Below are 25,558 nucleotides of genomic sequence, written 5' to 3'. Positions count from 1 at the left end.
TCATCACACTAAACATGAAGAACTGGAAAGACAGAAGGAGCTGTATAGCATGATATAAAGTGGGAAGGAAAATGATTGGTTACAGTTCAGGCGTAGTCTAAATTGTGGATACTCAGCCTAGGTTGCAATGCGGGAACCCTGCGAATCCACTGCAGGTTCCTGCATCTCATCCGACTCACAAGGCAGTTCACACTGCCATATGCAAACTGCGGGGAGTGTCAATACACTGTTAATGACACCTGCATATCGCACTGCGAACTGACAGTTCGGACATGAAACGGATCGTATAGGTGTGAACACCCATGCCATCCGATTCTGGTGCGGACCAAAAAAAAAAGGGTCCTGTGCGAGTTTGGTCCGAATGTGATGCGATATCAGCCATACTATCTGTATGACTGAAATCGCATCGCACGGACATCGCATGTGATTTGCACTGCAGTGCGGTGCAAATAACATGCGATTTCGCACCACGCACTGGTGTGAACCGGCACTTGGTGTATGGTCTGGAAGCCTGGGGCAGTGTAATTGAGGGCAGCAACAATGAAACTTGAGTCACTGGAATTGTTTTATTTAGTGTCACATATATATATATATATATATATATATATATATATATATATATATATATATATATAATATTTAGCAGTATTCCTAAAGATATATATATATATATATATATATATATATATATATATATATATATATATATATATATATATATATATATATATATATATATATATATCTCTTTAGGAATACTGCTAATATTATCCTTTGTCGCCTTTGTCAAAGAACCTTCACTATAAAATCATTTTATTACATTAAGAAGTCGGTTTAGTTAAAGCTAAATCCAAGGCAGATTTTAAAAATGACAAATTGTCATGTTGTGCAATTATGTTATAAACCATAGAAAATATTTTCGAATACAATCACCTTCAAATCATATACCCACTCCTGCGAAAATGTCAGATTTAGATATGCGACTGTGTCTGTGCAGCCAGTATGTCTTCATCAACTATAAGCTGCCCGCATGCAACTTCAAGGTCTGAATGAGCCCAAAGAGTGTTGTCCCCTATAACAGGAAGTTACTACATAAGGACTTTCATGGCAGGATCACCAGCTGTTAGTTTAATTAAAGCTGCATATTTAAAATATGGAAAATTACTTTAAAGTGGTTCTAAAGCCGTAAGGTTTTTCACCTTAATGCATTCACTTTAAGTTGCACTGTTTCTTGCACTAACAGTTCTTGATACCATTTGTCCCCTTTATCTGTAGGCAATGTTTAGCAAGATTCACAAAGAGTTACGCCGGCGTATCAGTAGATACGCCGACGTAACTCGGAATCTAAGCCGTCGTAAGTTTAAGTGTATTCTCAAACTGAGATACACTTAAACCGAGCTAAGATACGACGGCCTGCGCCGTCGTATCTTAGGGTGCAATCTTTCCGCTGGCCGATAGGTGGCGCTTACGTTGAGTTCGGCATAGAATATGTAAATGACTAGATACGCCGATTCACGAACGTACGTGCGCCCGTCACAATAAAGATACGCCGTTTACGTAAGGCGATTCCCGGCGTAAAGTTAGTTGAACAAATAGCTGGCCTAGTCAATGTTAAGTATGGCCGTCGTTCCCGCGTCCAAATTTGAAAATTTTACGTCATTTGCGTAAGTCGTCCATGAATGGGGCTTGACGTAATGTACGTTCACGTCGAAACCAATACGTCCATGCGGCGTACTTTGGAGCAATGCACACTGGGACATGTACACGGACGGCGCATGCGCCGTTCGTAAAAAACGTCAATCACGATGGGTCACCAATCATTTCCATAAAACACGCCCCCCCATCCTCATTTGAATTAGGCACACTTACGCCGGCCCCATTTACGCTACGCCACCGTAAGTTAGGAGGCAAGTGCTTTGTGAATATAGTACTTGCCTCTCTGACTTAAGACGGCGTAGCGTAAATACGATACGCTACGCCGCCTTAAAGATGCGGCGCCCTACCTGAATCTAGCTATAAATGTTTCCCTGTCATTGAAAAAGTCAAAATACAAACTACTTTTTTTTATTACCATATATGTGATCTTTTCTTTTGCTGTCACCATATGTACTTATGTATGCTAATTGTTAAAATTCAATAAACACATTTGACAAGAAAAAGTCAAGATACTGTACAGATATAGATGATGCCACTACTTTGTGAGGAAAATAGATACATAGGTTATGCTGTATTTGTTGATTTAAGCAGATCCTCTTTAAAGGGGTTGTAAAGGTACAATTTCCCCCCCCCCCCTAAATAGCTTCCTTTACCTTAGTGCAGTCCTCCTTCACTTACCCCATCCTTCCATTTTGCTTTTAAATGTCCTTCTGAGAAATCCTCACTTCCTGTTCTTCTGTCTGTAATTACACACAGTAATGCAAGGCTTTCTCCCTGGTGTGGAGTGTTGTGCTCGCCCCCTCCCTTGGACTATGGGGGAGTCAGGACGCCCACTAACACACAGCTCCTTTCTCTAGCTGCAACGTAGAGAGCGTCCTGACTCTCCTGTAGTCCAAGGGAGGAGGCGAGCACGACACTCCACACCAGGGAGAAAGCCTCTCATTACTGTGTGTAGTTACAGACAGAAGAACAGGAAGTGAGGATTTCTCAGAAGAAATAAGGACATTTAAAAGCAAAATCGAATGATGAGGTAAGTCAGGCATGTCCAAAGTCAGGTCTGGGGGCCAAATGCGGCCCCCCTGTTGATTTAATATGGCCCCCCTGGGAATTTGGATATATATATTGTTTGTGGCCCCCAGGGCCACAAAAGATATATACTGTATTTATTGGCGCTGCCTTGGAGGGGACAGGGAGGGGGCAGAACGAGCGCCATCAGATTACATGAAGATAATCTTCTGTTTACTCAGCAGCGTCTCTATTGGAAGTCCCGTCTCCTGGGATGCCATTGGACGACTGTTCTGTCTATCATAGGAGGCAGGACTTTGTATTAAAGAGGCCACAGGGTAAACAAGACATTCTCCTGTTTGTAATCTGTTGGCACTCGTCCCGCCCCCTCCCTCTGCCCTCCGAGGCTGCAGATGGGCATCGTACAGGCTGCACTGATGTCAATAGTAAGGCTGCATTTATGACACATGTGAGGCTGCATTGGTTGCAAAGGTGAGGTTGCAATGGTAAGGCTGCATTCATGGCAATTGTAAGGCTGCATTCATGGCAATGGTGAGGCTGCATTCATGGCAATGGTAAGCCTGTGCCGGTTATACGCCGATAAATACAGTATATCCAAATAACACGCCCAAGCTCATCCTTAGTCCTAAGCAGCGCTCTGGGATTCGTTGGGGCCACAAATAAAATATATACAGTTTATCCAAATAACACGCCCAAGCTCATCTCTTCACACACAGCCACAAAGGCAAGAGAATTCTTGTTGGGCCGTGTATTAGTGCTCAGACGAACACACTTAGACAGAATTTTAATGGTTCAAAGAATGTCAGGCGGAATAGTCGGCCCTCACGCCTGTTCACTTAATCAAATCTGGCCCTCTTTGAAAAAAGTTTGGATACCCCTGAGGTAAGTGAAGGAGGACTGTACTAAGGTAAAGGAAGCTATTTAGGAAAAATAAATTGTACCTATAATAACCCTTGTTTTTCCCTTTTGTTCTTCTCTTGGGCAGGCAACATTAGGGTCATGAATGGTTCTTCCCAACAGAACAAATACAGGAATGACTCCACATTCCACAATTTGGCTGATGCATTCCTTAGCTGGTCACTTAGTTCGTCGCTGGTTGTTACAGACATAACTATCGTGCAAATATGAAGGGAATGTATCAATTTGCGTGCAAGTTTGGTTAAAGTCTGTTTTCTGTGTAACAGGTTTTGCAAGAAAGACGTTCATTTCCTATATAGATTCATACCAGGACAGCTTCAAACAAAGCAAAGTCATTGGAATAAACCTGGAGACCCAAAACGTGGTGCTAGAAAGCAATGAGGTAAGTTTCAATGCAAGTAGTGTGCTGGATCAACACAACGGTCCCAGTCCCACCATGTAAAAAAAAAAACGGGTTCTCAAACTTTCTCAACAGGGGCCTGTTCCCTGTGCTTTAAAGTTTAGAAGAACCAAACTGTGACCAGATGTAAAGCTTTCTTGTTTTAGTGTTGGATGAACCGGGGGAAGGGTTGACCCTCTGGCACGTTTTTATTGCTGTCTGTGTCTCTTTCTGTTTGTAATTGTAGCTATTGTCTCTGAGAAAGAAAAGTAAGGGAAAATCCAAAATGTTTGAGTTGTCCCTAGAACCATAAGTAAGGGAAAACTTTGTAATGGAGACGCTTGTGCTGGAGACAGCAGCTGTCTAATGCCTCGTACACACATACGGCATTCCCGGCAGTTAAAAGTTTGTCGGGAAAACCGAGAACCTGCTCGGTAACTTTCCGTGTCGGGAAATCTTTGGCCGGGAATCCCGGCCGTGTGTATGCTCCATCGCAGTTTTTCCCATGGGTAAACCGCCGGGAAAAAGACCGCCGGGAATCCCGGTGGGAAAAAAGAGAACATAGTCTCTTTTTTTTTTTTTTTTTTTCCCCGCAGTTTTCCTGTCAGGAAAACTGTGATGGAGCATACACACGGCCGGGATTCCTGACCAAAAGCTCTCATGGCAGAGCGTGTACGAGGCATAAGAAGGGAATTCCCCTTTCTTCTTGTTGTACCTCTGAGACAGGAAATGAAAGAGAATTTCCTCAGCAGTATATACACTGGGGTGGATTCAAGAAGCAATTGCGCCTGTGTAACCATAGGTTACACAGCGCAATTGCTTACTTGCCCCGGCGTAACGAGTGCTCCTGATTCAGGAACCTCGTTACGCCGACTGCAGCCTAAGATCTGCACGGCATAAGGCTCTTATGCCCGCATATCTTAGGCTGCATTCTTGCGATGGCCGCTAGGTGGCGTTCCCGTTGTGCTCAGCGTATAGTATGCAAATTGCATACTAACACCGATTCACAACGTTGCGCGAGCCCTGCGTACGCAATTTACGTTGTTTCCGTACAGCGGTTTTTGCGTAAGGCTGCCCCTGCTATTAGCAGGGGCAGCCAATGTTACGTATACCCGTCGTTCCCGCGTCGCGAAATTTGAATTTTACGTAGTTTGCGTAAATGATTCGTGATCCGCGCAATTTACGGAGCTTCTGCTCCGTGAATCAAGGGCAGCGCAGCAAATTTGCAGGGGCGCAGGGCAAAAACGTTGCCCTGCGCCTCCGTAAATAATGCGCAATTCTACCTGAATCCGGGCCACTGTAGACACAAAAAAAATAGCCATGCGTGGGATTTGAATCTCCTCCCTATTGTGTCTAAAACTATTTTAAAAGGTTTTGGCTATAAATACACTGTAAAGCCTGATGTGCACAACCATACAGAGTGTGGAGCCTGTGTGCTGACATTCCCGGAACCCTCTGACCTGGGGCCACAGCCACCCACTGACATGCAATAAAAGAGGTGGGTGTGCCTGGTTGTGTATTGAGGGTTGCGTAAAGCACCCACATGTGCTCTGATGCATACACTGAACCAATGCGTCAAATAAACTGCTACCCTTCAACCAATTTGTGACCACCAAAATATTTTAGAAAGATGTTTTTTTCCTTCCTTAGCACAGGGCTTGACACATTTGCTTTGAATCTAGGAGCCAGCTAAAAAAAAAGTTAAGAGCCAGTTTTTTATTTAAAAAAAAAAAAAAAAAAATTGTTGATTTATGTGGGGGACGGGCGGAAGTCTCATTTGGTTGCAGTGCTGCTGGGTGGGACGGCTTTCTCACTGGGTGGTGTTGGGGGATGTGTGTCCCTTTTGGGCTCTTGGGGTGTGTGGATTTGACACTTGAGGTTGTTGGGGCTGAAGTATTTGGTGTGTGGCATGCTGTGTGGACTGGACTCTGCTCACCTCCTAGCTTGTGTCTCCGGTGCCACGATGTGCAAGGATTTGCTGGTGCTGAGAGTTGGGGGGGTTACTTCGGGCACAGCTGCAGCTGGGCAGGGGCAGAGAGTGCGCGGGGGTGCCGGTGTCTGGAGAGGAAAGGGAAAACATTGGCCCTGCTGTGGATTAGCAGCAGAGCTGGAGTTTTTTAGTTTTTTGGATGTTAGAATTGGGTCAGGTGCCCAGAGCGGCCTTCGCCTGGTGCCAGCAGTGGGTGGGCTGGCGGTGGCACCTGGGATTTGTCGAGCCCTGTCTTAGAATATGATAGTTGGGGAGAATGGGTAGTATGTGCATTGGGAGACATTTTGTTTTCCATTATTACAACTATTGCACCAATACCGTTTTTTTTTTTATCAGCAAGTGCGTATACTGATACTTTTGGTTGCCTACTCACCGATACCGAGTACTGATACTTTGCAGTGCGATTTGATTCCATACAAAATGAATGGCCGCAAATCGCACTGCAAAGAATATCTGAACAGGAATGCAGTGTCATATGCCTTTCCAAATCGCATACGATTTTCTCCACCGCTCATTTGTGTGAACCCAATAAAAAAAAGTGAAGCGCCATGTAGTGCAGCAATAGGCAGTTTATTAAAATGTTATAACAACTCTATATAAAGTAAATATCTAGTCAAATCCATAGCTGCAGTGTCCTCGTCTCGCCGATGATAGCAAACCACGGTCGCTGGAGGAGAAGTTCCGGGACTCCTATAAGGTGGAAGTGACGTTGGCTTGGGGACATTTCCTCCAGACCTTTTTCCGCAGAACAGGGACACTGCAGATTTGACTACATATTTACCGTATTTATCGGAGTATAACACACACAGGCGTAATAACACGTACCCTAATTTTAAGAGGGACGTTTTCAGGAAAAAAACATATTTTTTAAATAAACAACTTTGTAGCAAATTAAGGGTCATGCCCATGAATGCCCATCTGCAGCCGGATCAATGCCCTCAATGCAGCCGGATCAATGCCCTCAGTGCAGCCGGATCAATGCCTTCAATGCCCTCAATGCAGCCAGATCAATGCCCTCAATGCAGCCTCATTAATGCCCTCAATGCAGCCTGATCAAGGTCCTTAATGCAGCCTGATCAAGGTCCATTTGCAGCCCGATCAATGTCCATATGCAGCCTGATTAATAATTGCCTCATCTGCAGCCTCACCATCTCCTTTATCAATGCAGCCTGAACATCAGAAAATCACAGAGACGTCATCTCCTGTTTACTCGGCTCTCACACACACACAGTCCCGCCTCTGCCATCGGCATTGGACCAGCTCCTTTGATAGACAGAACACTGGTTTAATGCCGATGGTGGAGGCGGGACTGTGTGTGTGATGTGAGAGCCGAGTTAGAGCCTAGTAAACAGGAGACGGCGACTCGTTAATTCCAGCGGCGCTCATCCCCCTCCTTCCCCTCCGAGGCACGCACCAGTGATTTTCCCCCTATTTTCAGGGGGAAAAAGTGTGTGTTTTACGCCAATAAATACGCTACTTTATGAGTTGTTATACCATTTTAATAAACTGCCTCTTGCTTCACTACATGGCACTTCGATTTCTTTACTGGGTCCACACACAGGAGCGGTGGGGGAAATCGCATGCGATTTGGATAGGAATTGTACTGCATTCCTGTTAAAATCACATGCGATTCTTTGCAATGCGATTTGTGCCCATTCATTTTGTATGGAGACAAATCGCACCGAAAAGTATCAGTTTCGGTATCGAAAGCATTTTCATGACTATGAGTATTCGTCAAAATACTAAATTTCAGTATTTAAACAGAGAGAAAGTCGCGCTAATGTAGCATGATGAATATTGTGTGCTGAACACAGCAAACCCCAGAGTAATAAACAAAATGTGATGATTAATAAGTGAATAAAACTGATCAATGATTAAAAAAAATACATTAATATGCGAACATCAATAAATGGTGACAAACGACATGTTATCCCATATAAAGTCCACCATGAAGGGAAAAAAATAGTTCATAGATTATAGTTTCCCCAGTGAAAAGATCAACGAAAGATCCCTGGAAAAGGTGACGAGAAAGGCACTTCCACCAAGATCACACACTGCCTCTTACCGAATTTAAATGATCTCTAAATTGTAGGAGATCAGGTACAGCATGAAAACAATGATATCTTAAAGCGGGGGTTCACCCTATCGACGGGAAAAAAACATTTTTTTTTTCTTTTACCTTAAAATCAGGCATTGTAGCGCGAGCTACAGTATGCCTGTCCCGTTTTTTTTAGCCCCATACTCACCTTGTAGTCGTCCATCGAAGATACCGGGGAATGGGCGTGCCTATGGAGACGGAGGATGATTGACGGCCGGCTCTGGCGCGTCACGCTTCTCCGGAAATAGCCGAAATAGGCTTGGTCTTCACGACGCGTGCGCATAGCCTGTGCGCAGGCGCGTGAAGAGCCGAGACCTACTCCGGCTGTCTTCAGAGAGAGTGACGTGCCAGGGCCGGCCGTCAATCATCCTCCGTCTCCATAGGCACGCCCATTCCCCGCGGGAGACGAAATCTACGATGGACGACTACAAGGTGAGTACGGGGTTAAAAAAATCGGGACAGGCATACTGTAGCTCGCGCTACAATGCCTGTCTCGATGGTAAAATGTGTCGGGGGGGGGGGTGAACTACCGCTTTAAGAGAGGGTTATCCAGCTCAGGATGATCAGAAGACGGATGTTCCCAATCAATGTGCCCACATGAGATGTATATGGAAGGGAAGAGGGGACTCACATAGTGTAAAATCCTTGGGTTTAATGTGTAATAAAAGGAATTGCACTTACATCAGGTCAATGAATAAAACGCATCCAGTAAATCAAGCCGGCCAGCTTTAAAAACAAACGCCCGTATGTTCCGGGTCGTATCACAATGCGCGGTGATGTCAAAACGTTGCCTCCCGATCTGACGTCATTGTGCATTGTAATCTGACCCCGAAGATACGGGCGTTTGTTTTTAAAGCTGGCCGGCTTGATTTACTGGATGCGTTTTATTCATTGACCTGATGTAAGTGCAATTCCTTTTATTACACATTAAACTCGAGGATTTTACACTATGTGAGTCCCCTCTTCCTTTCCATATACATCTCGTGTGGGCACATTGATTGGGAACATCCGTCTTCTGATCATCCTGAGCTGGATAACCCGCTCTTAAGATATAATCGTTTTCATGATGTACCTGATCTCCTATAATTTAGAGATCATTTAAATTCGGTAAGAGGCAGTGTGTGATCTTGGTGGAAGTGCCTTTCTCATCACCTTTTTCCAGGGATCCTTCGTTGATCTTTTCACTGGGGAAACTATAATCTATGAACAATTTTTTTCCCTTCATGGTGGACTTTATATGGGATAACATGTCATTTGTCACCATTTATTGATGTTCACATATTAATGTATTTTTTTTAATCATTGATCAGTTTTATTCACTTATTAATCATCACATTTTGTTAATTACTCTGGGGTTTGCTGTGTTCAGCACACAATATTCATCATGCTACATTAGCGCGACTTTCTCTCTGTTTATATAGTGTTTGGTGTAGTATAACACTTTTTGGTCGCAGCTTTTTTTTACTTTGTGTTTCAAACGAGCGCAGTTTTTTTTCTTATTAAATTTCAGTATTGGTTCATCCCTAATTACAACTATATATAATGTTGTAAGAATAAACCTATGGCAGCATAACTGCTTTTATGTAATGTTACTATTATATTAAATTAAATATAACACTATATTTTGATGGAAATGTACTCTCAGATAGAGAGGGCTTTGTGGTATGAATAGTTCTGCTCCCATTAGGCCGGGTTCACACTGGTACGACAAACGCTCCGACATTGGGAGCTCATGTCGCAGTCGCATGATGTGTGAAAAATAATGTTTCCCTATTGCAGCAGTCTTAACTGGTCCGACACATCGGTCCGACTTTGAAAATGCTCCCTATACTGCTTTGGTCCGACTTTGATCCTACTTCAGCCCATTGAATATCACGAAAGTCGGATCGTCGTCTTGCTTGATCCGACTTTGGCATGCGACTTGTGCTCTGATCTTGAGGGGGAACTTCACACCAAATAAAAAAAAAATTAAAAAACGGCATGGGTCCCCCCTCTAAGACTATACCAGGCTCTTTGGTCTGGTATGGATTTTAAGGGGACCCCCTATGCCAAAAAAGATCGTGGGTGTCCCCTCAAAGTCCATACCATACCCTTATCCAAGCACACAGCCTGGCCTGTCAGTAAAGGCGGAGGGGACGAGCAAGCGTGCCCCCTCCTCCTGAACCATACCAGGCCGCATTCCCTCAACATGGGTGGTGAGTGTTTTGGGACTAGGGCCTCTTCCTGACAACCCTAGCCATTGGTTGTCGGGGTCTGCGGGCGGGGGGCTTATTGGAATCTGGGAGCCCTATTTAATAAGGGGGCCTCCAGATTCCGGCCCCCCACCCTGTGTAAATGAGTATGGGGGTACATTGTACCCCTACCCATTCACCTGGAAAAAAAAGTGTCAAAAATAAAAGACACCACACATTTTTTTAAAGCAATTTATTAGGCAGCTCTGGGGGTCTCTTACGATTTCTTCTCCCTCTGTCCGGCGTCTTCTGCCAGGTTTCCTACGCTATCTTCTGCTCTTTTGCTCACTCTTGCCCGGTCTTCTCCGTTGTCTTCTTCCCTCTTCTCTTCTTCCGATGTTGACACAATGCTCTCTACCGCTCTAATGCCCAGTGCACGGTGTGCTGCTATTAATATAGGCATGGGGCGCGGTCACCGGAGGCCCACCCTTATGACATCACCACCCATCATGCCCCAGGCAGTGACATCATAAGGGACGGGGCCTCTGAGTGATGTCACACGGTGACCCTGCCCCATGCCTATATAAGTAGTGGCACACCGCGCATCGAGAATTAAAGTGGGGGAACCCATGCCGTTTTTTCTTTGGTGTGGAATTCCCCCTAAAGATTCATACCAGACACAGTGCCTGGTATTTTTGGGGATTGAAGTCGGATCCCTGTTGAAGTCGGACGCATGTTGGACTTCAAATCGCAGGGCAAAGTGGGATCCAAAGTAGTAGGACTGCCGTGTCATACCAGTGTGAGCACAGATCTATCCGTTAAAAGGACTGAAATCTTCTTGTTATTGCTGCATGACAACTGTATATATGAGTCTTGATTTTTCTCATTGATGTTGTTCTATTTAGGAACTGCACTTCTCCCATCTCATAATTGCTACCGGGAGCGTTGGTCCCTTTCCTGGAAAGATTACCATAATAACCACCAAGGATGCAGCCATTCAGATGTATGAAGATCTGGTAACAGAGGTAAGTGTGCAAAGGGAAATGCATTGCTACACACATGATTTATACTTGGCTTTCAACATTTTATATATTTAATATATAACTTAAAGTGCAGAGATCTATATTGAGTGAGGTTTCTTTTTATAACAAGAACCAGGGCTTTTTTTCAGCAGGAACGTGGGGGAACGCAGTTCCGGCACCTCCAGAACTGAATGTATGTAATGGCAAGGGTGATGGAGGGGTCTACTGATTCAGGCTGCTGGGGAATCTATTGTTGCTGGAGGGGATCTATTTTTGCAGAGGAAGGGGTTCTGTTGCTGGTGGGGAATCTATTGTTGCTGGGGTGGGTCAATCATTGCTGGAAATAATCTACCGTTGCTGGCTGCTGGAGGGTGTATTGATGCTGGCTGCTGGGGAATCTTGTGTTGCCGGAGGAGATCCATTTTTGTATGGGGGTCTATTGTTGCTGGGGAGGTCTATTGTTGCTGGTGGGCAATCTAATGTTGCAGATGGTCAATTGTTGCTGTAAGGGATCTACTGTTGAGGGAGGGGTCTTATGTTGCTGACTGCTGAATGGTCTATTGATGCTGGCTGTTTAGAGTCCATTGTTGCTGGGGCGGATCTATTGTCGCTGGGGTGTCCATTGTTGCTAGATCTATTTTAATGCCTTTGTTATCATGAATAAATTCCATACAAAATTGTTAGCACCACAAAATTATACTTGGTTCTGTATTCTCTAAATGGGGCGGTACTGAGAGGTGAGTAAGGGGTGGAACCGAGAAACGGTACTCAGAGTTGAGTAGGGGGCAGAGTCAAGGGCTGACTTGGATGGGATGAGTTCCTACACCTATTCTCTGAGAAAAAAAGCCCTGACAAGAACACATCCTAACAAGTGTAGACCCACTACTGGGCGAATAGTTCTCATTTTATTTTTCTTGCCTCTCAAAGTCTCTTATTTATTAAAGACCCTCATTGCCTACTTCCCTTTTGCACCGATGCCGTTTTTTTGAATGAATTTTATCTGTATTGCCAGGACCCGACAATTCATTATAGCCGCGAGTAGTTTTAAATTACCTTTTTATCCCTTTTAGAAATGTCAATTTGCTGCAGAGACTGTTCTAAACACGGGAAACATGCGCCACTTTACAGGCATACTATAGACACCCCGGTACGAAATTTAAAGGAATATTTTATCAAATACTTTTATTTTTTCACTTTAAGCATTATTAAAATCGCTCCTTCCGAAAAAATAGCAGTTTTTAAAACTTTTTTTTGCATTGATACATGTCCCCTGGGGCAGGACCCAGGTCCCCAAACACTTTTTATGAAAATAACTTGCATATTAACCTTTAAAATTAGCACAATTGGTTCTTCATGTTGGTGTCCCATAGACTTTAACGGAGTTCTGTGGCTTTCAAATTTCTTATCTTATACTCGGGCCGAACTGATCGCCCATCCTTATTCAGGAGAGAGCTACGGGACATAGTTAATTAAAAGAGAGATAACAAAATACTGCAGATATATGTGCCCAGCTCAAATTTCATGAATCTGGTTTACATCCACTTTAAGCCTCGTACACACGATCATATTTTTCGACGGGAATTGTGGGTTAACAGACTGTTGGCCTAAAATCCGACCATTTGTACGCTCCATTAGACAATTGTTCTCCAACTTTCCATCGACAAATGTTGGATGGCAGGCTAATAAATTTTCCACGGACAAAGATCTGTTGTCAGATTTTCTGTACACAAGTCCGTCACACAAAAGTCCACAGTACAAAAACGCATCCTCGGAATCAATGCTCACCAAACATGACATTAGCAGAAGGTGCCCAAAGGGTGGCACTCAAGAGCTGAAATTTCACGTAGTATGTCACTACGTTCATGTTTGTTGGCTGACAATTGTGTGCCGTTTGTATGCAAGACAAGTTCCGGGCTAACATTTTGTCTGCGGAAAATCAGATTGTGTGTATGAGGCTTAAGGGTCACCATACATGTTACAGTTTAACCATTCAATCTCTATACAACCAACCTTAGATCTATCGAAACTATGTAATATAAGGACCTACCTAGTCTTTCTAATCAGTCTGCATCCAGCCAGTCAGGTCTTTGCTCTAGAAATACTGTAAAATGTACACTCAGATTGTAATGTGTATGGTAAACTCAGTAGGAGTTTACATCTAGCAGTGCACCTTAAGTGATATGCGGAATAAAAGAGGTTACATGTAATCTGGATTGTAATATTAATTCTATTATATCCTCCCAGTGTTTTCTTAGTCTAGGAATATAGAATGATTTTATTGCTGTTTTTTCTTTTAACATCTGAAATGGGTTGGGAGTTAGAGTGAAATCACAGCGAATGCTAAAACATTTTTTTTTAGCTTAAAGTGGAGGTCCACACACAAATGGAACTTCCGCTGCCCGGATTCCTCCTCCCCTCCAGTGTCACATTTGGCACCTTTCAGGGGGGAAGGGGGAGCAGATACCTGTCTAAGAAAGGTATTTTCACCCACTTCTGAGCATAGACCCCCGCAGATCTGCCGTACTCTACACCATGTCTGGCGCCCCCTCCTGCTGTCTTCTGTGAGACACACGGGTCCCAGAAGACAGCAGGGACCAGTGGCATTGCGTAGCGCGAGTCGTGCATGCGCAGTAGGGAACCAGGAAGTGAAGCCGCAAGGTTTCACTTCCTGATTTCCTTACCAAAGATGGTGGCAACAGCATCCGGGGACCAAGAGACGGGTTGGCCTCGGGTGCCGACATCACGGGCACGCTGGACAGGTAAGTGTCCTTATTTTAAAAGTCAGCAGCTGCAGTATTTGTAGTTGCTGACTTTAAAAAAAAAAATTGACGGACCTTTGCTTTAATGCATTGCACCTCAAGTTATATGCGGAATAAAAGAGGTTACATGTAATCTGGATTGTAATATTAATTATATTTATATCCTCCCAGTGTTTTCTTAGTCTAGGAATATAGAATGATTTTATTGCTGTTTTTTTAACAAGGTATTTTCTTGTAACATCTGAAATGGGTTGGGAATTAGAGTGAAATCACATTCACATGGAGGAAAAAAGTGTCAAGAAAAAAAACACACTACACAGGTTTTTAAAGACATTTATAAGACATCACCGGGGATCTTCTTCCGACTTCAGGGGTCTTCTTCCGACTTTGGGGGTCTTCTTCCAACTTCGGGGGTCTTCTTCCGACTTTGGGGGTCTTCTTCCGACTTTGGGGGTCTTCTTCTGACTTATCCGCTCTCTTCTTCTGCTCTCTGGTGTCGTCTCCATGCTCTCTGGTTCTTCTCCCGCTCTCCAGTGCCTTCTCCTGGGCTTCTCCGCCATCTTCTTCCAGCTCTTTTACTAGCCGCAGCCCGACGTCTTCTTCCCTCTTCTTTTCTTTCAATGTCGACACAGCGCTCCCTCCCGCTGTAATGCCGGGTGCGTGGTGCGCAACGATTTATATAGGCCTCTTATGACGTCACAGTGCCATCATGCTCCGGGTGGTGACGACATAAGGGGCGGGGTAATTATGTCGTCACCACCCGGAGCATGATGGGATTGTGACGTCATAAGAGGCCTATATAAATCGCTGCGAAGACTGGGCCGCCGCTAGTAAAAGAGCAGAGAAGTCGGAAGAAGACCCCCAGAGCTGCCTAATAAATGACTTTAAAAACCTGTGTAGTGTGTTTTTTTCTTGACCCTTTTTCCTCCAGGTGAATGGGTAGCGGTACGATGTACCCCATACTCATTCACCTAGGGTGGAGGACGGGGTCTGGAGGCCCCCTTTAAGAAGGGGGCTCCCAGATTCCGATAAGCCCCACCGCAGACCCAGACAACCAACGGCCAGGGTTGTCGGGAAGAGGCCCTTGTCCTCATCAACATGGGGACAAGGTGCTTTGGGGTGGGGGGGCCGCAGGCTTTGGGGTGGGGGGGGGGTTGGGCGCCCGCTCGTCCCCACCCCCCCACCCCCTTTCCTGACCGGTTGGGCTGCGTGCTCAGGTAAGGGTCTGGTACGGATTTTGGGGGGACCCCCATGCTGTTTTCTCAGCGTAGGAGTTCCCCTTTAAATCCATACCAGACCCAAGGGCCTGGTATGCTCTTGGAGGGGGAACCAATGCCGTTTTTTTTATTAAAAAATTGGCGTGGAGTTCCCCCTCAAGATACATACCAAACACAGTGCTTGGTATTGGCGGGATCCAAGTTGGATACCCATTCATTATAAGTCGGACGTATGTCAGCTTTAAGTCGCAGGGCAAAGTCAGATCCAAAGTAGGATGGCTGTCGTGTCGCACCAGTGTGAACCCAGCCTAAGACTGTGATCCCATTAAGTTCATGTGTGTGTAAAGGCAGGTGTCCCAGTACTTTTGACAATATAGTGTATGTATTGGAAGCTCCTTATCCTGTTGGCTATGTGCAGAAATGGTTAATTGGATATGTTAGAAAACCTGATCAATAGCTTTTTTTTTTTTCCCCCTGTGACATAAGCTCACCCCACCTTGGCCAAGCTGAGTTGTCAAGTTGTTCACTTGCTGCTTAGCCAAGAGTAGATCACGCATGTATTGTATGTCCAATTAATTATCCAACTACAGCCCGTTTTCTTTTAAATTTTGGCAGTAGCCAGGCGTTGGGCTTTAAATGGTCATCTAATCAAGGCTTCTTTCCTAAAAGGGCAACTATTATAAAGTGACATAATTGAGTGTGTGCATTTTCTTTTTTAAGAAGTAGACTACAGACGGGTTTACTTTTGAGGTCATTGTAGTCCACGTAAAATGGACTGTCTGCTCTCATCATTATCTTTTCTTTCTTGGAGATCATGTTTGGCTTCTATTAACAGTAAGAAATGTCCTATTGATCTAAAGGCTTGAACATGTTGCCATGACAACTGTGTCTTAGGAGAATGTGATCAGGTGGAAGGGGTCACTGGAGACCAGAGAGCAATAACTGTAAAATATTGGTGTGATCAGGCTTCTTCGAGGAAATGGCTCCATTACACACTTGTCTATTATATCGTGCTTCTGTAGCTAGGTGATTCAAAGAAGTAAGGTTCAGTTGATTAAAAAAAATTGTATCAGAAAAAAGCCAACGGATTATTCTGATCCTAGCGCTCAATGGAAAGATAGTTGAATGGATAATTGTTTTGTGCAGTAGAAAAGCAGCTATTATAATAAAATAGTACTAAAAAACAATGTGTTATTAAAAGATATTAACAAAACATTAACAGCGCTAAAATGAGCCTATAAATGGCTTATGAGTCCAATACTCATGTACTGCAATGGTAAATTTGAGAAAAAGTTTGTAGGACTATATATACATCACATTAAATTTGCCTAGTGGATATATAACATGTGTTCCCACTCTTTGTAATTTCATTAATGGTAGTCCATGCAATTCCTCAGATGTACAGTTCTTTGTTAGGAGTGATCCCACAGTGTAGACGTTTGTCTGCTCAAATGCTGATAGGGACTCTCTGTGATTTCCCCCTAAGGTTTTGTACTCACCAGAATGTAGTACTTTAAAATCATTGGATACATCCACTTGTAGTGATCACGCATCGGTTCTCCTCGTCGTGTAGTCACGCCCTGACGCGTTTCGTGATAGGTCCACGTCTTCAGAGGGCGCCCTCTGAAGACGTGGACCTATCACGAAACGCGTCAGGGCGTGACTACACGATGATTCAGCTTGCAAGGCAGCTTAGCTTCTACCCGGGACTTACGAAGGAAAATTTGAGCCTGAGCATTTGGAGCCATATTCCTGAGTGAGCAGAGGCAGCAGCCTCCATGACAAGCGTTTTTTATCTTTATCTGTGTAAGCATGAGCGGGTAGCAGGGGTTTTATTGTTTAAATAAAAGGATTTTACACTATGCAAAGTTTCTCTTGCCTCCCTGCATGACTGCCAAGCTACACTGACTAAAGAACACACGGATCATTACCACACACCAGAGGAGGAGAACCGATGCGTGATCACTACAAGTGGATGTATCCAATGATTTTAAAGTACTACATTCTGGTGAGTACAAAACCTTAGGGGGAAATCACAGAGAGTCCCTATCAGCATTTGAGCAGACAAACGTCTACACTGTGGGATCACTCCTAACAAAGAACTGTACATCTGAGGAATTGCATGGACTACCATTAATGAAATTACAAAGAGTGGGAACACATGTTATATATCCACTAGGCAAATTTAATGTGATGTATATATAGTCCTACAAACTTTTTCTCAAATTTACCATTGCAGTACATGAGTATTGGACTCATAAGCCATTTATAGGCTCATTTTAGCGCTGTTAATGTTTTGTTAAGGTTCAGTTGATGCTGCATCAACACTAATAGCTGGATTCATAAAGACCGCTGCATCTTTAAGGCGGCGTAGCTTATCGTATTTACGCTAGGCCGCCTTAAGTTAGATAGGCAAGTACTGTGGGCCAGATTTACAAAAGGGATACGCAGGCGTATCTACGTTTCTATCTATGCGGCTGATTCACAGAATCAGTTACGCATAGATATTCCTAAGATCCGGCAGGTGTAATACTTTTACACTGTCTGATCTTAGGATGCAGTACCTCGGCCGCCGCTGGGGGCATTTCTCGTCGAAATTCCGCGTCGGGTATGCAAATTAGCACTTACGGAGATCCACGAAGCTTTTTCCCTTCGTTTTTTTCCGTAAGTGTTAGTTTGCCGTCGCAAAATTAGGGCTGCTTTTACAAAGTGTAAACTTAGTACACCATGTAAAAGTATACCCTTCTTTCCCGCGTCGCTGTCAATTTTTTTTTACATTTTTTATTTTTCCCGCCGCAACTTTTTTTTTTTCTTTTACACCCGTCGCGATTCTCAAAACTCGGCGCAACGTAAATCCGCGTAAAGCACGTTGGGAAAATCGCATCGGGAGCATGCGCAGTACGTCCGGCGCGGGAGCGCGCCTAATTTAAATTGGGCACGCCTTGCGCCGGACAGATTTAAGTTGCACAGCTGCAAATTTCTAGGTAAGTGCTTTGTGGATCGGGCACTAACTTGGACAATTCGCGGCAGTGTAACTTAAATGGGAAAAGTTAAGTTACGCCCGCTATTTGTGGATCTGGCCCTGTATTCACAAAGTACTTGCCTCCTAACTTACGGCGGCGTAGCGTAAGTGCGCCTAATTCAAATTAGGCTGAGGGGGCGTGTTTTATGTTAATGTATGCATTTACATATTCTACGCCGAACTCAACGGAAGCGCCACCTAGCGGCCAGCCTAAATATTGCACCCGGTGCAAGCCGTCGTATATAGGTTTAAGTGTATCTCGGTTTGAGAACACACTTAAACTTAGGACGGTGCAGATTCCGAGTTAGGTCGGCGTATCTACTGATACGCGGGCCTAACTCTCTCTGAATCCACCTATAAATCAATTCAGTTACATATTGCTGTGAATTCACTTAAGTAGAAAACTAAATACGGGAGAATGTGTTTTCTTTTCATTCTACATTTTACGGTTGGACTAGTTCTCTTTCAAGAAAAAACTGTAAGCAAGCAATGATACCCTCCAAAAACATAAAATGAAGAAAAAGCCTTTTCTGGCACTTTTTGTTTACGAGTTTAAATCAGTATTTTTTGCTAGAAAATTACTCAACCATAATATATTTTGTTTTAAGCAGGCACCCTAGAGAATAAAATGGCGACCGTTGCAATTTATGTCGCACAGTATTTGCGCAGCAGTTTTTCAATATTTTTGGGAAAAAATACACTTTGATCAATAAAAAAAAATGTAAAATAAAAACCCAATATATATCCCTTTTTTTTCATATGAAAGATGATGTTGCGCTGAGTAAAAAGATATCTAACATTCCATGCTTCAAAATTGTGCACGCTTGTGGAATGGCGACAAACTACGGTACTTAAAAAATCTACATAGGCAACGTTTTTAATTTTTTTACAGGTTACCTGTTTTGGGTTACAGAGAGGATCTAGCGCTAGAATTATTTCTCTCGTTAACGTTAGTGGCGATACCTCATGTGTGGTGCGAACACCGTTTAACATATGCGTGCACGACCTGCACGCAAGTGTGGAGGGAGAATCGCGCTTTACTTTTTTATTTTTTTACACTTTCCCTTTTTTACACTTTACCTTTTATTTTATTTTTTGTTGATTACTTTTATTTCTATTACAAGGAATGTAAACATCCTTTGTAATAGAAATAAGGATGACAGGTCCTTTTTTATGGAGAGATCTGAGGTCAAAAAGACCCCAAATCTCTCCTTTACCTTTTTAAAAGCAAAAGATCCAAAAAAAATTATTTGGGTATCTTTTGCTTTAAAAAAAAATATACATATCTTTTTTTACTTCCACCCTGGACCAGAAGTGATGTCAGGATGTTGCTGCAGTCCTCCAAGGACATAAAGGCGATCAAAAACGTTCTAGTCTTTTATCTCCTCTGTGACCAGGCAGCCGAACCATCGGATCGTATGTCGGTTGAGCCGGCGGAAACTGTAAGCCCGAGAAACACAGGCGAGTAGCGGAAGGGAGGGGGGGACATGACCCCCCCTTCTGAAAGCATTCCAGCGGCTCATGAGCCACTCGAGAGCGCCTTCAAGAGAAAGCCAGCCACCAGCTGCAAAAAACAATACCGGAGTTATGGCTGATATCTTCAGTCATAATCCTGGTTAACCACTTGCAAACTGCAACGTATATTGCGGTCAGTAAATAGTTAAAGTCCCCTGTGAGTTTATGGTTTTCTAAAGCCTCGTACACACGATCAGTCCATCCGATGAGAACGGTCCTTCGGACACACCATCGGTTAATTAACCGATCGTGTCAGAACGCGGTGACTTAAAACACAACGACGTGCAGAAAAAAACAAAGTTCAATGCTTCCAAGCATGCGTCGACATGATTCTGAGCATGCGTGGGTTTTAAACCGATGCTTTTGCATACTAACGATCGGTTTTGACCTATCGGTTACCAGTCCATCGGTTCAATTTTAAAGCAAGTTCTCATTTTTTTGACCGAAAGGGCCTACACACGATCGGTTTGGACTGATGAAAACAGTCCTTCAGACCGTTCTCCTCTGGCGATCCTATCGTGTGTACGAGACCTTAGATAACATTTTTGCCTTTTGGCCAGTTTTTTAAGTCTTGTATATTTCTGTGGCAGATTTTTGAGCGGATCTGGCCAATGAGATTTGTGTGTTTGAGTAAGGCCAGACATTCCATGGGGAATAAAAAAGCTGGCTATACACTAGTAGAATTTCATTCAAAATACATTTTTTTAGATTTTTTTCTGTTTGTTCGTGGGATCAAATCATGACCGCAGTGCCAATTTGTTTTTGAAGGAACAGGATAGAAAATGTTTCTAAAAATAAACAAGATTTCTAACAGTGTATGTGGTTTTTCATTTGGTCCATTGAGTCCAAAATCGAATGTTAATAGCAAAATTTTGAAGTACTTTGAACAATATTCATAAAGCCATTGAATGTATTGAGAATTATCGTATGCATGTTCATATGAGCATTCGTTCCAAAAACTCCTAGGGGCAGATCCACGTAGATCGGCGCATTAATCCGCCGGGCGTAGCGTATCTAAGATACACTACGCCGCCGTAACTTTTTTTTCAAATCCTCAAAGAATTTGCGCCGTAAGTTACGGCGGCGTAGTGTATCTTTGGCGGCGTAATGGCGCGGCATTCAAATCTCTGTGATGGGGGCGTGTTTTATGTAAATACGTTGTGACCTGACGTAAACAACGTTTTTTTTTTTAACTGCGCATGCGCCGTCCGTGGGGGTATCCCAGTGCGCATGCTCGAAAATAACCCAGAACAAGCCATTGCTCACGACGGTGACGTCATTCTACGCAAATTCCTATTCGCGAATGACTTACACAAACGACGTAAAAAATTCAAAATGCGAGGTGGGAACGACGGCCATACTTAACATTGAGTACGCCACCATATAGCAGGGATAACTATACGCCGGAAAAAGCCAAACACAAACGACGTAAAAAAATGCGCCGGCCGGACGTACGTACGTTCGTGTTTTGCCGTAAATAGCTAATTTGCATACTCAACGCGGAAATCGACAGAAACGCCACCTAGCAGCCGCCGAAAGAATGCACCTGAGATCCAACGGCGTACTAAGACGTACGCCTGTCGGATCGAGCCGAGATGCCGTCGTATCTTGTTTTGTGGATACAAAACAAAGATACGACGCGCAAAATTTTAAATTACGCGGCGTATCAAGAGATACGCCGGCGTAATTCTTTTGTGGATCTGCCCACTAGTGTATGGCCAGCTTAAAGGGGTTGTAAAGGTTTGTTTTTTATTTTCTAAATAGGTTCCTTTAAGCTAGTGCATTGTTGTTCCACTTACCTTTTCCTATGATTTCCCTTCTAAATGTTTTTTTTCTTTGTCTGATTTTCTTCCTTCCTGTTTCTCCTCGGTAAGCTTGCCCCCATCATCCATGGGGGTTAGTCAGCCAGAGCAGCTTACTGAGGAGGAACAGGAAGTGAGAAATTCAGACAAAGAAAACAAAGAAAAAAAAATATTTAGAAGGGAAATGGAAGGAAAAGGTAAGTGAACCAACAATGCACTGGCTTAAAGGAACCTATTTAGAAAATAAAAAACAAACCTTTACAACCCCTTTTAACAGTTGTCCAAGTTGTCAGATAACCAAAGCTGCACCACTTCTCCAAACCACCTCCACTCATCATTTAAGAGCTGTTAGGGTGCCTGGCTACTGTAGCCCATCCACATAAGTATAGAAAAAGTTGAGTCACACCCCATCTTAAATTTTTCATGTTATTTTATTCCATAAAAGCCTAAGTGAATGCATACATTCTGTCTCCACCCAACATACCACACTTCCCAGACGTGTATCACCGCAAGGGCTTGCTCACAGGGAATAAAGTTGGTACCTACTGTAATCCCTGTGAGCAAGCCCTTAGGGGTGAAATGTGACTTGAGAGTGTGGTATGTTGGGTGGGGACAGAATGGTTGCATTCACTTTGCCTTTCATGGAATAAAACAACATGGAGAATTTAAGATGCAGTGTGACTCTCAACTTTTTCTATACTTCTGTTGTCCAAGTTGTATTGTAGCTGGCTGCTACTGATCTCTTGCAGGTAAGGAACGATAAGAACCTGGAATGATGGGTTATTGTAGCACAATGGCTGAATGCCATATAATGTTTAGCTGTGGCCTAGTCAATTAACCTTCTTTTTTCTTTCTTTCTTTTTTTTTCAAGGTCCAGAAAGCTAAACATGTGGTTGTTGTGGGTGGAGGTGCTGCAGGTGTGGAAATGGCTGCGGAGGTGAAAACAGATTATCCAGAGAAAGAGGTAAAATACATTGGGCCAGATTCTCGTAGACTGGCGTATCTTTGCGGCAGCGTAATGTATCTGATTTACGTCACGCTGCCGCAACTTACACGGGCAAGTGCTGTATTCTCAAAGCACTTGCTCCGTAAGTTGCTGCGGCGTAGCGTAAATCGGCCGGCGTAAGCCCGCCTAATTCAAATGTGGAAGGGGGGGCGTGTTTTATGTTAATCTACTGTGACCCGACGTGATTGACATTTTTCATGAACGGCGCATGCGCCGTCCGTGGAAATCTCCCAGTGTGCATTGCTCCTAATACGCCGCAAGGACGTATTGGTTTTGACGTGGACGTAAATGACGTCCAGCCCCATTCACGGACGAGTTACGCAAACGACGTAACTTTTTCAAATTTGGACGCGGGAACGACGGCCATACTTAACATTGGCTGTGCCTCATATAGCAGGGGCAACTATACGCCGGGAAAAGCCTAACGTAAACGTCGTAACTTTACTGCGTCGGCCGTGCGTACGTTCGGGAATTCGCGTATCTAGCTAATTTGCATACTCGACGCGGATTTCGACGGAAGCGCCACCTAGCGGGCCAAAAAAAAAATTGCACTTAAGATCCAACGGCGTAAGAGACTTACGCCTGTCGGATCTAATGGATATCTATGCGTAACTGATTCTAAGAATCAGTCGTATAGATACGACGGCTCAACGCAGAGATACGTCAGCGTATCTCGGTTGAGAATCTGGGCCATTCTATTTTTCAGACTATTGATAAATGGGAAAGGACAAAGTCACCGAATCCCTCAAGAGATACTCCAAAGGTGTAGAGAAAATGGGAAACAAAATGGACACCTATGCTGTATAATTAGCATCTTGTCCTGGATCTTAAAGCTTTTTTCCAAATAGTTTATGGCACATTCTCTGCTGCATTGTTTTAGAGCAGGAACATTTTAGTGGTATTGTTATGTTTTTACTTACTTTTTATGATATGTATTTACGCTTATCAATTAGCAATAGGGGTTGAGGGTGTTAGGTGTTTGGTTAATGGTTAGGTTTCAGGGTTAGAAGTTAGAGTATGGTTCAGTCCAATGGTATGTTTTGGTTAAGGGTTAGTTGAAATGGATAGGTTTAGGTTAAAGTTTAAAAAAATCTGATTTAAAGCAGGTGAGCATAGAAACATTTGCCATAATGTGTGACAGCATACTTGCGTATTTTTCCAGACTAAATCTGGCCATAGACAGATCGAAATTAAGCTGTTTCAGCAGGAACTGGACACATTTTAATCTGTCAATGGACAGGCTGGTTGTACTGAAGTCAAAGCATCAATTCTTCAGTACAACCAGCCTGTCAGATTTTTTTCCCCCACCCGATTGTTGTATTTTGGCAGTGGGGGTGTCTTCCCATCGGCAGAACACAATAGCACTGCAGGATTAAAGCAACTTTCTTACTTTCACTCCATGGTTGAAGGGGAAAAAAATACATAATGTATGACCTGCCTTCTCTTGGCTTACCCTTCTCAAGTGTGACAGCTATGTGCTCTTTACTGGAAAACAAAACCAAGGAAATATTCAAGCTCAACTTTCAGAGCAGCCTGCGACCACCTGAATTGACCTGTCCAACAGTATGCAAATGTGTGCAACTAAACCCCTATTTTTAATGCAAACACATGCTTAAGCCATAGAGCCCCGGTAAAGGCACCCCATTTTCTGTGGCTTTAAGGAGGGGTAGGCTCCCTCCAGGTTTACCTGCCCTCCACCTGTCTATTAAAATGCGTGTGCTTCCATTGTTGAAGACTCATAGAAATTAGAGTTGGGTCCACAGAAAATGGGGTGCCTTGCCGGGACTCTTTGGCTTACGCATGTACCGGTATTTGCAAATGTATGCAACTAAACCCCTGTTTTTTACGCATACTGTTGGACAGGTCAGTTCAGGTGGTCGCAGGCTGGTTTCTAAGTTGAGCTTGGATATTTCCTTGGTTTTGTTTTACATGCGTTGCCCTTCCAATGCTCCTTGCTGCAGTGACTACTTGTTTGTATGTGTTCTATACTGCTTATTTCACAATTGGTGTTTTCCTACTTGGGACAATGGCTAATAATGTAATTCCTACACAGTTGGACTGGAGTTACAGTATCGCAGCATCTGACTTCATCTCCAGATTCTAAGAGTGGACTGAGAGTATACACTGCACTGTACTTGTACAAAATATCGCTAGGAAAAAAAACAAATAATTTTATTGACAAAAGAGACTTGCAAAGTCACTTCTAACAAATATAAAAAGCTTTACCTACTAGCATTATTTTTCTAACTTTTTTTATTTTTACTTTGGATTTAGAGGATTGGATGAGGGTAAGATTTAGATTTAGGTGGTAGGTTGATATTAGGAGTAAGAGCCGGTTCACACTGGGGCGACTTGCGATCCGACTTCATGTCGCCTCAAGTCGTCCCAAGTCGTGCTGTAGAGAAAAACAATGGAAGTGAATGGGAGCGGTGTTAATACACACGACTCAAGGCGATCCGACTTCAGAAAAGGTTCCTGTACTACTTCAATCCGACTTGTAGGCGATTTGCACCCATTGATTTCAATGGAAGTCGCCTCAGAAGTCGGATCACTGTCTTATCTGAAGCTACTTTCCAGGAAGATAACATACATTTCTCAGGAAAATCTCTCCTGCCCCCCTCCCTCCCCCTCCCTCTCCCAGAGCTGATTGTTCTTTTATTGGCCACTGGAATGTCTCCTGTCCTGGAGACGACTTCAAGTCGTGTTGTAAATCTCCCCAGATCGCCCTGTGGTTCACATTCAAGTCGTGTTGGAATCGCCTCTGGAAGTCGCACTGGAAGTCGGATCGCCCCAGTGTGAACCGGCTCTAAGGCTCCGTGCACACTGAAGCTGATAAACTGCAGTTTATTGGCGTTTTGGCTTTTTTTTTTAAAGCCCATAAACTGAACTCTATGTTAGCCTATGTGCCCATGCACACCTGGGCGTTTTTTAGTGTTAATGAGCTTTGGAGTTTATTGGCTTTTTTCTGAATGCCTGA

At 43.7% G+C, this 25,558-nt stretch overlaps 1 protein-coding gene across 1 annotated transcript in view; it reads left to right on the top strand.

The window, feature by feature from the left end:
* The window catches only part of AIFM2 (apoptosis inducing factor mitochondria associated 2), a 92,775-nt gene that overhangs the window by 24,811 nt on the left and 42,406 nt on the right, over positions 1-25,558 (top strand). The window contains exons 3-5 of the mRNA XM_040320476.1: positions 3,867-3,982; positions 11,144-11,263; positions 22,447-22,539. Of these exons, the coding sequence (XP_040176410.1) occupies positions 3,867-3,982; positions 11,144-11,263; positions 22,447-22,539 (329 nt within the window). The remainder of the gene's footprint in view (positions 1-3,866; positions 3,983-11,143; positions 11,264-22,446; positions 22,540-25,558) is intronic.

Source organism: Rana temporaria, chromosome 8 (assembly GCF_905171775.1).
Source record: "Rana temporaria chromosome 8, aRanTem1.1, whole genome shotgun sequence".
In the NCBI taxonomy this organism is placed as follows: Eukaryota; Metazoa; Chordata; class Amphibia; order Anura; family Ranidae; genus Rana; species Rana temporaria.
The sequence above is the reverse complement of the archived record's forward strand: the minus strand, read 5'-3'. Positions and strand labels throughout refer to the sequence as shown.